Source organism: Cyclopterus lumpus, chromosome 1 (genome assembly GCF_009769545.1).
Source record: "Cyclopterus lumpus isolate fCycLum1 chromosome 1, fCycLum1.pri, whole genome shotgun sequence".
NCBI classification, from domain to species: domain Eukaryota; kingdom Metazoa; phylum Chordata; class Actinopteri; order Perciformes; family Cyclopteridae; genus Cyclopterus; species Cyclopterus lumpus.
The window spans coordinates 24,977,714-24,990,213 of NC_046966.1; the positions used below are offsets into that span (position 1 = coordinate 24,977,714).

The window sequence follows — 12,500 nt, forward strand, 5'->3', positions numbered from 1 at the left end:
TTACACCTCCCCCATCGCCGATGAGGAGAACCTCTCCTCTCTCATCTGCTGAACCCCTCCCCTCCACCTCTCTCTCTCCCCCCCCCCCCCCCCCCTCCTCCCAGCGGTGTTCTCCTCATTGTCTGTTAGTGGTGGTTGTGGTGGTGGTGAGCGCTGTCCTCTCCTCTCTCTCTCTCTCCGACCGCGGGGATGGAGTGATGGGCTTTTGTCGTGCAGTGAAGTGAAAGTGACAGTGGAGTGGTAGTGGATCCTCTTTTCTTTTATCCCCCCCTCCTCCTCCTCCTCCTCTTCCTCCTCCCCCCACCTCCCGTCAGGCCGCAGGAGTAAAGGAACGGAGGAGGCTTTTCGCCGGTCCTTCTGCAACCTGCACGGACGCACGCACCGAAAACCGGTAGACCGAGCACCGATCTGACAAAGAATTAATTTTTTTTTTTTTAAGTAAGCAAAACTACCTTTTGATAGTATTTTAATTGATGCATATTTTTTTTTACCATGCTGCATTTGGCAGGATACGTAAATGAAATACGAAACAAGCTTGTACATATACGCAATGAGCAAAAAAAATTTAATTTTTTTTTATAAATCATATATTCCTGACGGCAAAAAAAAATCCCCCAATTACGTCATCCTGTGAATGACACCCGAGGACGCCAAATGTTTGAAAACGTCATCGCCGATATTCTTTGTGAGCATTCCGAAGACATTCACGATATGGAAAACGTGAATCATTTGCTTACGGACGTCCAAAAGTGCGACTCTATGCTGACGATGCGGGTACAGAAGGACCGGCAAGGGCTGTCCGTCTTCGGTTCTCCGCGTCTCTTATTCCTGCGGATGGCGCTAGAGTGCCCATTCGCTGTGCCACTGCACATGCAAAACTACAATATTAATTATATTACTAAGTGGGTAGGAAAAAGGTCTGGCCCTTTCTGGTTTGTCGGCGTTCTTTTTCACCCCCGAGATTTTTTATTTTTTTTGACACCCGAAACGTGTCTTAGCGTCTCAGACCTCCAGGGTGGAGATTCAGGTCGAGCATTTCAGCATCCGCTGCCTCGTTGTCTTTGTCGTCCAACTTTTCTCTCTCTCGACCAGAGAGCACCCATCTGTCTCTCTCTCTCTCTTTTATTCTCTCTCTCTCTCTCTTATTGACATCCAGATTTGCCAATAAGAATATCGTGGGGGGGGGCCTCCGGTCACTTTTTCCGATCGTTGCTTAAGAGTGTGAAAACAATTGCATTTGATTAAAAAATGATACTTAACCTTTAGATAAGATACGCATAGTGCACTCGATTACATCTAAATAACTGGATTATTGGATGCTAACCTACGATGGACCCATTTTGGTCCTTCTGAGAGTGGAACTCTCTCTTGACTCTCCTGTGATATTAACTGGACTGACTTTGATTAAATAATGCCAAACCTTTATTGAATCTGGGTGTCGTTCATCTTTTCCTCCCTCTCTCTTCTTCTTTCTCTCTTTCGGTCACTTTCCTCTCTTTCTCCCGTCCAGTCTTCTGTCCCTCTGCCTCCACCTGTCCGTCAGCGATCAGCATCCATCTTCATGTCCTCATCCACCAGGCCCAGCTCTGTCTCCGCCTTCTTTCTCTCCAGGATGTGGTCCCCCCCCCCCCCCCCCACCATCGCATACTTCAGCCATCAAAAGCCTTTCCGGTATTCATTGATACAATTTCACAGAAAAGGAAGAAAAGAAGAAAAAAAGAGAGAGAGGGGAAGGTTAGACATCAGGACCTCGCTCTCAAAGTTCTTGATCCTCCCTTCAGGGGACACAACTCTCGATATCTGTGTGTCGCCGCTCTCCTCGGTGGACTTACGTCAGTGTTGTTTTTAGTCTCGTCTTTATCTCTTGTCTCGTTCTTGTAATTCTCAGCCTTTCTCCTCTCCTTTCTATCTGCACACACACACACACACACACACACACTTCTCTCTCTGGTATTCCCAATCGACCCACTTCCTCTCGATTCCTCTTCTACTCTTTCAGTGTTTTTCACGATCCTCCTCTTCCTCCTCATTCTCGCCCTTCCCTTTTTATCTGTAACTACATCTCATGAGCTTAGAGCCGCCTGTAGTTTAACTCGACTAACCCCCCCCCCCCCCCTCCCCCATACAGTCCCCGCCCCCCTTACCCATACAGTCCTACTACTAGAAAGTCTGGTCAGTCCAAAAAACAACAAAAAAATCGTCAATCGTCTCTTTTTGATCTTCTCTATTGTTATATTTTTTCTTCTTCCAGGGAGTTCCACAACTCTAATCCTCTCTAACTTTGCCCCCCCTTCCCCCTTGAGACACTGCGCCCCGTTTGGCAAGAGAGAGACCTTGATGTGAAACACTACCATCGCTATCCAATTTGACTTATTGAGGCAACCACGAATGGACAAAATGTAGAGAGACAAAACCATTAGAAATGAATCTGTAAATCCGTAGGATCAATCCCAGCTGGATTGAGGATACTCTCTTTGTGCGGATGCACGGCTACTCGTCCTGTGAAAGTGGGTTCAGTCGGGGGGGGGGGGGGGGCTCGGGTGTAGGTGGGGAGACTTTGGGGCTTAGACAATGGGAGTGGAGCAAAGGCATGTCGCATGCTGTGTGTGTCCGTGGGGGGCTTTTCTTTCCCGGGAGGGTGTTGTGTCGCACGCCGTCGCCGCGCTCTCTGTCGCATGGCTTCTTCACGGGGGGGGGGGGGGGGGGGGGGGGGGGGGGGGGGGGGGGGGGGGGGGGCGACTTTGGTGCATGCTGAGCGCTGTGGATGTTGGCCGATGCCCACCAGCCTGCCGCAAAAAAACAAACACTCGGCTTCTGGGGCATGCCCGACACTCGCACACACTCAGGAACACACACACACAAGCATGCACACACAAACCCCCCCCCCCCCCCCCACCCCCAACCCCCGCCATCGCCATCGTACTGCCATGCTTGCCAAAAATATCGTGAGTGCCCAACGCTCATGTTTCGTAGGTAAACCCAATGGACGCCAACTGGTCGGGATAGGATGGGCCCCGGCTTGTTCAGTTCTATCCCCGGGTTTCTCCATTGGTTTTACCTGGTACAGTGTATACTTGTAAAAGACAGGGAACCTCCTGACAGGTAGGGGGAGCTCTATAGCAGATGCCTCAGTTAAATACAACTACAGCAGTCTCCTGAAAAATAGCAGAATTACACCAGTGATACTGTTATTGTTCTCCAGTTCGACCTATTTTGTCTTCAAAGCACTGCAATTAAGCGCCATTAATTGCAGTCGTGGGAAAATAGTTGTGTGTATAAGTGGAGCGGGGCGGGTGGTATGTGGGTTTGGTGTATGTGTACTGTTCAATATTCAATATCTACATGTGTGTAACCACAGAGATGTGTGAATGCGCCAACGCATTCACACATTTAGGGAACATGGGCACAGGTTGGGTCGGAGGCCACTCCCGGCTCCGATTGGTTCTTTTCGTGTGGTTCTCCCCCGGCTCTCGCCGTTGCTTAGCAGCAGATGGCCTTCGGTGGATAGCTGTGCTGTTTCGTAGAGTATCGCTGGAAAACACAGGAGACGGTGGGAGAGTTTCTTTTCCTCGAGCGAATGCATGCACGAGTTAAAATGTCCAACGAAAAAGGTGTGCGGCGGACTCAAGGGTCCCTGAATGCGAGACGTCTTTACACTCATTGATCAGATCCGCATCCAAAAGAATTAGAGGGCCACCCTAGTCACCCTTTCTTTGCCTCTAATCTGTCTCTAAGTGAACCTTTAAAGAAAAAACAGTCCCCCCATCTAGTTGGCTGCTGTCTATGGAGCTCTCTCAACCCCCGCCCCCTCACCCCTTCCCCCCCCCCCCCCCCCAGTCCCGGAGGTTCAGGCACAGCGAGCTTTATAGACAGGACACGCCCCCTTTCTCATCCTCTCATCCCGACTGGCTCTCCACAGAGGCTGCTGCGCATGGATCTGCCGGTTGCCGACGACAACACGGTACATTTTAACTCCACCCTGATGGCTCTGATCAGGACGGCGCTGGACATAAAGATCGCCAAGGGTACGGTCCCGTTAAGTTCTACCCTCCCTCTACCTGCCGCACACTCCTGGGTCATGACGTCATCGCCTCGCAATTTCAAGAATTATCCAGATTATTGTCTCAAAATATAACAAAAACTCTAACAAATGGTCTGTACCTTCTTTGCCCTGTGTTTATGTGTGTGTGTGTGTGTGTGTGTGTATGGATGCATGTGTGTGTGTGCGGGACCTCCCAGGCGGTGCAGACAAGCACCAGATGGATGCCGAGCTGAGGAAGGAGATGATGGCCATTTGGCCCAACTTGTCTCAGAAGACCCTGGACTTGCTGGTCACGCCGCACAAGGGTGAGTTGCAGCCGGCAGCGGCGGCGGCACATAGTGGTTGTCTGTGTGTCTCCGATCACCAACTCACCAAGAGGACAGCTTCTACCAGCCAGTGTTCACATTCACTGCTTCGCATCTCCTGATCAGGCCATAAACACACGTACTGAACGGACACATATATATATAAATACATGTATACACCCGCGTAGATTCTTGTGGCCCACAGGAAATACCTCTAGGACGGATTGCCACGACAACATCACGTGTCAAGAGTCGTATAGCATCGCTATTCGGTCCTTTTACCCCCATTGGACAGCGTCTATCCCCATGCGGCCCCCTTTACGTCCCGATGCATAGAGATGAATGCCGTAAGGGTCTTTCAAACCCCTCCACATCCGGTATGTGGACATCTCTAGACTCTAGTTTGTTTGGTTGGTTGGGTTTATTAACTGTATCACCTTGAAGCCATGTACTACTACCGGCCTCAGCATATCTGAGTACTTTAGAGTCCTCTTCGTCCTCTTCGCGCTCTTCGCGCTCTTCGCGCTCTTCGCGCTCTTCGCGCTCTTCGCGCTCTTCGCGCTCTTCGCGCTCTTCGCGCTCTTCGCGCTCTTCGCGCTCTTCGCGCTTTTTCCTCTTCGCGCTCTTCGCGCTCTTCGCGCTCTTCGCGCTCTTCGCGCTCTTCGCGCTCTTCGCGCTTTTTCCTCTTCGCGCTCTTCGTCCTCTTCGCCCTCTTCGTCCTCTTCGTCCTCTTCGCCCTCTTCGCTGTCTTCGTCCTCTTCGCACTCTTCGTCCTCTTCGCCCTCTTCGCTGTCTTCGTCCTCTCCGCCCTCTTCGTCCTCTTCGTCCTCTTCGCTGTCTTCGTCCTCTCCGCCCTCTTCGCGCTCTTCGTCCTCTTCGCCCTCTTCGTCCTCTTCGTCCTCTTCGCCCTCTTCGCTGTCTTCGTCCTCTTCGCACTCTTCGTCCTCTTCGCCCTCTTCGCTGTCTTCGTCCTCTCCGCCCTCTTCGTCCTCTTCGTCCTCTTCGCTCTCTTCGTCCTCTTCGCCCTCTGCGTCCTCTTCGTCCTCTTCGTCCTCTGCGATCTCTGTTTCAGTTCGTTTAGGCTTTTCAAATTGAGCGACACACACACACAGACGCACGGACTCGTAGATCACACAGTCGCACACACACCTTCACTGACCTCAACACCCATTCAGAAAGTCCTGGTATCAGGGGGTGCCTACTATAGAAGATCCTCTATAGAAGTCTTTTCACTACAGGAAGAATTAACCCACAGATGAACTAGTCAAACAGATCTGAGGCTAATGATTCAAAATGATTGTGACGAATGACCTTTTTGTTCACGATTGAAATGAAGCATGTTTAGCGGAAGCATCAAGTTGTTTGGCTAAATGCATGGCAGGTATATCGAGGTGTATTGCACTCATAAGTATGAGATATGTGTGGTCAGATCTTATCACACTTTTTGTTTTTTTAATGCCGTACGACTCGTAGCCACGCCACTTTGAAAAAGAGCGCCGCTCGTTCAGATACCTCCACGGTTCGGTTATCAATCAATCCGAAAACAAAGCTCGATATTTTTCTGATTATTTTGTTTTTTTTTAAACGTTGTTTTCCATCCAAACTCCGGGGATGTCCAGAGTTTTTAGAAAAACGATTGAGCTCCTGTTTTCCAGGTGATGATTTGACTGAGGCGCCCACGTGTTTCCTAGTGAGGTGGCTACCGGGGTCCTCGGCCTTAACGTCGAGATTAAACAAACTCGAGGGTTGAAAGTGAAATTTTATGAGAATGCTAAACGGTTTGAAATAGGAGAACGCATCTGCCTGTGAAAAGACTATTGGCTTTGTTGTGTTAATTATCGTCCAGTGTTGTAATGACAGATTTGTTGGTCGTACACCAAAGAGCGAGCTCAGTTCTGTTTCAGTGGAAGCTTCAGAGGGGATGTTTCGACAGTGGTTACCAATGTTGCATTAAAAAAAACAGCAACAAAAATATATTTTCTGTTACGGTCAGTAGAGTTTTATTTCAGCTCCAAAATTTGGCAAATTGGCATATTTTCTTGGGAGTAAAACGTAAATCTGCCTCCTGTGCTCAGAAACACATCGTCGGCAAACAAACAGACCTTTGCATATAGCTGCACATAATATCACACTCCTAATAAACTGGTCTGAAAATAGTGATTGCTGCATTAGCTTTACAGATGTTTCAAGCTGAGCTTTAGTGTAAAAAATAAATTAAAAAATTAGATTAAATGATTTAAATGAAGCCCTGTGTTGGAAAGATGTATCAGCCAATGAGAATGAGTTGTTTTGTGAGCCCAACGGTTGCACACATGCATGAAGGTTAAGTATGTTTGCATGCATATTATAATGCATATTTAAAAGTACACGTGTGTCCCTCTCTGAGTGGGGAAGAGGACATTATATTATTTAGTTGTTTTTTCTTTTGCTCATCCAACACAGTGTTATATTATTATTCGTTACCACTGACCGAATATTATTTGGCGATGGAAGTTTAATTTGATTTACATGAAACAGAATTGTGCCCAGCTGCTGCTGGTGTAATTCAGCATGTCGTGATGTGAATTTTCTCTGTTTCGTCCGCCCATCCCCCCCCCCCCCCCCCCCCCCCCCACGGCTCAGGGTCCCATCTCGCTCGGGTCTAATCTTGCAGGGTAACTTGTCATTTTCTCAGCAGCCACAGACTTGACGGTGGGCAAAATCTACGCCGCCATGATGATCATGGAATACTACCGGCAGAGCAAGACGAAAAAGCTGCAGGCCCTGCGAGAGGAACAGGTAGACCCCCCCCCCTCCAAAGAGAACCCCCCCCCCCCCCCAGAGCCAAAAAGAGAAGACACCTTTTTACTCTTCCGCCTCCTCCTCACGGCCCTCTTTTGGTTTGATACCGCTTCGACTCGGCCTTACGCTGAATTCTGCATCGTGTCTGCTGAGTATGGATTTAAAAGCATAAGAACCATATATCTTGTACATTTAAATCCAATATAAGCTCCCGGGTCACACTCCCAAACACACCCTCACTTCCTCAGGTGTTCTTCTCATCACGTGTTTTTATCGGCCTGCGCTGTACCTTTTTATTAGCATGCTACTTCTTCTAGTGTCACTTGTTCCTTCACCATGATGCTTTGCAGACGGAAGGTCAGCTGCCTTTTTTAAATTATTTTTAATTGGTTTTCTTTTTCCCCCGTGGGGCTGTTTGCACATGCCGAGGAGGATCGGGTTGTTCTAAAGGTTTACCCATTTACAAATATGTTTGTTGTTGTCGTTGTTGGTAATGCTGTGGGCGATGATGATGATGGTGATGATGGTGATGATGGTACCACATGGCCTTACCTTTTTCGTTTCCCCCCTCTTGTCCACGAATGCCTTTGAGATGCACTCGCTGTCTGTATTCTTTTTTGGGGTCCACACTGCGGACGTGTGGGGAAACATCTCTCCACTCACGTGACCTCCTGGTTTCTTCCAGCTCTTGATCCCCGAATTTGACCCCCCAAAAAAACCCACTTACGTCCCAAAAACGTTGCCCCGTGAAGCGCGGACAACCTTTTCCCCGGGTTTTTAAAACCGAGACGTCGGGAAACGAAGGAGCGCGCCGGTGGATGGAGAGTATGTTAGTCTCTCTTTGTTTTTACAGTGCATATACAGTGTGTGTCGGTATGTTTCTGGAATGCAGCCATCCCATTGGACTGAATGGACCGGTCCACGCAGGCTCTCTCAACATCAGCACACGGGGGCTCTAACCAGCCCGTGTGTGGGGCTTCATCCTCTTTGTCCTCATGATGTTGTTTCATTGGGGAGGAAGAATCCCCCCCCCCCCCCAAAAAAAAAAAAACACGGTTTATTTTATATATTTTATTGCTAACACAAATCAAAGTTGTGTGATGTTGGAGCGTCCCTGGACATGCTGGACTCCAGGGTGGTCGGATTGGACTTTTGGAGGTCAGAGGTCAAGGTTCCCCCGAGAGCTCGCAAAAATAAATGTTCAGCCATAACTCAAAATAAATGAGCATTATGCTAATTATGGGCGCTGATGTATTATTTTTATACTAACGAAAAGCAGAAAGTTATGTAAGTACATAACTTTTGATTTGAAGTAGTGACGACACAATAGCTAATGGTAACTAATGTACATGGATGTGTTAATAAAACGTGCAAAATGTCATAGTAGTAGTTATGAGGCCATCATTGTTCCATTAACGGTAACCATGACGATGGGACGCCTCGGTTGCACCGCACACGTAGACGTGAAAACTGGTCTCATGTCACCGGGGGTGGATTGTTCTCCTCGTTTGTCGATCTCGTCTCCCTCTTCCTCCTCTTCCTCCTTCCTCCTCCTCCTCCTCCTCCACCTCTTCCTCCTCCTCTTCCTCCTTCCTCCTTCATCCTCCTCTTCCTCCTTCTTCCTCCTCTTCCTCCTTCATCCTCCTCCTCCTCCACCTCTTCCTCCTCCTCTTCCTCCTTCTTCCTCCTCTTCCTCCTTCATCCTCCTCCTCCTCCACCTCTTCCTCCTCCTCTTCCTCCTTCATCCTCCTCCTCCTCCTCCTCCACCTCTTCCTCCTCCTCTTCCTCCTTCCTCCTCCTCCTCCTCCTCCTTCTTCCTCCTCCTCTTCCTCGTCCTCCTTCCTCCTCCTCCTCTTCCTCGTCCTCCTCCGCCCAGTCGCGCCTCAGTCGTCCTTTTTCAGTGTTTGTTTTTTGCTGTCTGTACTCTGTCTGTTGTTCTCTTGTCCGTTGTCCATCCTTCCATCATTCCTGTCGTCCACGTCCCTCTGACGCTCTCCCTTTATCTTTCCAGGATGAGACGGGACCTTGACTTGTCAAGCTCTCCCTATTTGGTCAATCCACGTCGATTGTCACCAAGTTGCCCTAACCGAGACCCATTCTCTCCAGCCCTGTTCATGAGTCAGTCTGTCTGTTGGTGGGATGTTGAGTGGAGGTTCCCGTGGTGACCAGTATGTAACCCGTTTGGGGTCCATTCATCGACACACACGCCATCGACAGCCAGTTGTCTCGAGTCAGGTGTTTGGTGTTCGGTGTTGTTTTTCGTCCATTAATCCGACTGAATATTTATGTCCCGTGAATTTTTATCAAGCCGGAGCCAAACCAGACTGTGAAGAGACAAACGTGAGCCGCTCACCTCTTGTGGCACAGGAAGCGACCGCTGGACAGGGTTAGAGCGAAATTTAGATTTTAGATCGGTTATGTTAAAGTGGAGGAAATAGACGGCTTTCAGTTGACATGAAATACCCTCCAGCAGCCATATTGTAGGATTAAAATACCTGCATTCTCTCTACTGACCACCAGGGGGCGACTCCTCTGGTTGTATAGAAGTCTATGCTTCATGTGTTAAAGCTGCATTCTCTCTACTGACCACCAGGGGGCGACTCCTCTGGTTGTATAGAAGTCTATGCTTCATGTGTTAAAGCTGCATTCTCTCTACTGACCACCAGGGGGCGACTCCTCTGGTTGTATAGAAGTCTATGCTTCATGTGTTAAAGCTGCATTCTCTCTACTGACCACCAGGGGGCGACTCCTCTGGTTGTATAGAAGTCTATGCTTCATGTGTTAAAGCTGCATTCTCTCTCCTGACCACCAGGGGGCGACTCCTCTGGTTGTATAGAAGTCTATGCTTCATGTGTTAAAGCTGCATTCTCTCTCCTGACCACCAGGGGGCGACTCCTCTGGTTGTATAGAAGTCTATGCTTCATGTCTTATAGCTGCATTCTCTCTCCTGACCACCAGGGGGCGACTCCTCTGGTTGTATAGAAATCTATGCTTCATGTGTTAAAGCTGCATTCTCTCTCCTGACCACCAGGGGGCGACTCCTCTGGTTGTATAGAAGTCTATATAAATGACTCTACTTCTCTTGATTTATTCCCTCAGTAAACATTGTAAACATGAGTTTTTGGTCTCAATCTCTAGTTTCAAGTCTTCTTCAAAACAGAATGATGTTCATTTAGTAAATTATGGTCATTTAGAGTCAAACAGACCATCTTTCTTTGGCCGTCGTAGAAACAGTTTTAACAGATGCATCTGCACATTTGTTGGCTTTAGATTCAGGAAGCAACTGCAAAGCCTCTATTACCTCCTAAATATAGACGGTTTTGACCTGCGTTGCGTTCAGACGAGCTTCCTGTCCAGCAGATCCGCCCGATGTGTCAGAGGAGGTCTGGACGTCTGTCTGCTTCTGGGCCGGCCTCCATCCATCTGCATCCCTCATTGAGCATTCAGCCTGTAGCTTCCAGGCCGTGGAGGGACATGACAAAGGCTGTAGCAGTCATGACCCGTCGCCTTTAAGCCGCTCCCGAGAGGACTCCATTACCCAGGATCCCCTGGGAGGAAAGCTGCCTGACCTCTGACCTGACGGACTAGTTCAGGTTCAGATGTCCTCTTCCCACAAAATGGCATATTACTCAAAATGTCTTGGCAGACGAGGGATCACACCGACTGTCAAACTGTTCACTTTTGAGTAAAATGTCTTTTTATGATGATTGTGTTTCATGAGTTTTGTAATCTGGTCCAAGACCTGTGATTTTAGAGCAATCGTGCCTCAAATGCCTAAGGTAGAAGTTCCCCTCTGACACAGATCTGAGATCAGCTTCAGTCCCTGAGCAGCAAACCGAAATCATATTAATTAATTAATTAATTAATTAATTAATTTAAAAATTCAAATAATCTTTCCCCCGTCCCTTTTGTATAACATGCTTATTCAGCGTGGTTAGTGGATCCCAGATCAGTCGTCTGGCAGGGAACTTTACCTCGGATGCCCACGGCCATGCGTTTGCCAATGGCGCCCCCGTGTGGGTGCATGCTGCGAGTGCATCCTGTGTGTTGTTGTCCTGTGTCTGCCCCCCTGAGTGTGCCTGATGCCAGCCTGCAGGCCATGTCGTGTATCTCACACAGAACCGAACGCCATTAATGTTTCAGCGCATGGAGCCGCCCTCCGAGGTAGGGGGCACCGAAGGCCAGGGGGGGCAGGGCCTCAACGGCCTCCCCAGCACCCAGACGGACAACCTCAATAGCATGTGAGTAGACCGGGCAGGTGTGGGGGGAGGAAAGGGGAGGGGTGGGGGGGGGGTCCTATATTACAACTGTTGCCCCTAAGTCAGACTATTGGGGCCATTATCATGTATCGGCTGTCTTGACCCCCCCCCCCCCCCCCCCCCCCCCCCCCCAGGTGAACGTGCAGCTTTTAATGACCAGCATTTTACATGAATTGTTAGGCGAGCGCCTCTAAAGGTCGTAGTAAACAAACCAGAAGTTTATTTAACTTATTTTAACTAAATTAATTAATTCATTCATTAATTCATTAATTCGGCTTCTCGATTGGTCGAATGGCGTTGTGTGACTCCTCGTCAATGGTGGTTTTGTGTGTGTGTGTGTGTGTGTGTGTGTGTGTGTGCGTCTGCCAGACCTCCCGAGGGTGGCATGACTGAGAGCCAGTCGTGGGTGACGGCCAAAGCCCAGGAAATGTTCCAGAAGACGGGTAACTGGAGCCCCGACAGGCCGTACCCCGACGATCTCCACGACAACCGTCACAACTCGCAGGTACGATGAGCACCGGGAGAAAACGCGTCACCGTGGCAACGGGGCAACAGTTGGAGCCCGGGCTGTTCGCTGATGGCTCGACCTCCAACCACGGCAGTTATGTGCAAGTCTAGTAACAGAAGAAAAAAATCATATTTTCTCTGGTGGTATGAATTCGAGGCTTACAAACTTATTAAACATACGTAATTTATAAAAGTAATTTTAGGCAGTTTTTTCCCTATAATAAATATAAACCTGTAGATCTCCGAATTCAGCAAATGTAAAAACACAACTTACATGCAAAAAGAGACAAATTAAAGGAGAGGAGAGCGGTTACAGCTCCGGAAGTCGGACCAGACCAGATATGACTATATATATATATATATATATATATATATATATATATATATATATATATATATATATATATATATATATATACGGACCTATAAGACCGTAAAGTGTCTCTATGACCTTTTCAGCTCTTCTCTTGTTCCTCTTTCTTCACCTTCCACACCTCCCTTATTCTCTTCCTGTTGTTTTCCTCCTTGAGTCGGTCGCTGTGTTTTGTGACGCACACTTTCTCCTCCTCGCGGCCCCCCGACGTTCACTCTTCTGTAGGGACCCTA

At 48.6% G+C, this 12,500-nt stretch overlaps 1 protein-coding gene across 1 annotated transcript in view; it reads left to right on the forward strand.

Annotated features, from left to right (window-relative positions):
* Positions 1 to 12,500, forward strand: part of cacna1ab (calcium channel, voltage-dependent, P/Q type, alpha 1A subunit, b) — a 147,802-nt gene that overhangs the window by 121,217 nt on the left and 14,085 nt on the right. The window contains 5 exon segments of the mRNA XM_034530447.1: positions 3,920 to 4,025; positions 4,240 to 4,347; positions 7,022 to 7,125; positions 11,272 to 11,369; positions 11,757 to 11,892. Coding sequence (XP_034386338.1) covers positions 3,920 to 4,025; positions 4,240 to 4,347; positions 7,022 to 7,125; positions 11,272 to 11,369; positions 11,757 to 11,892 — 552 coding nt within the window.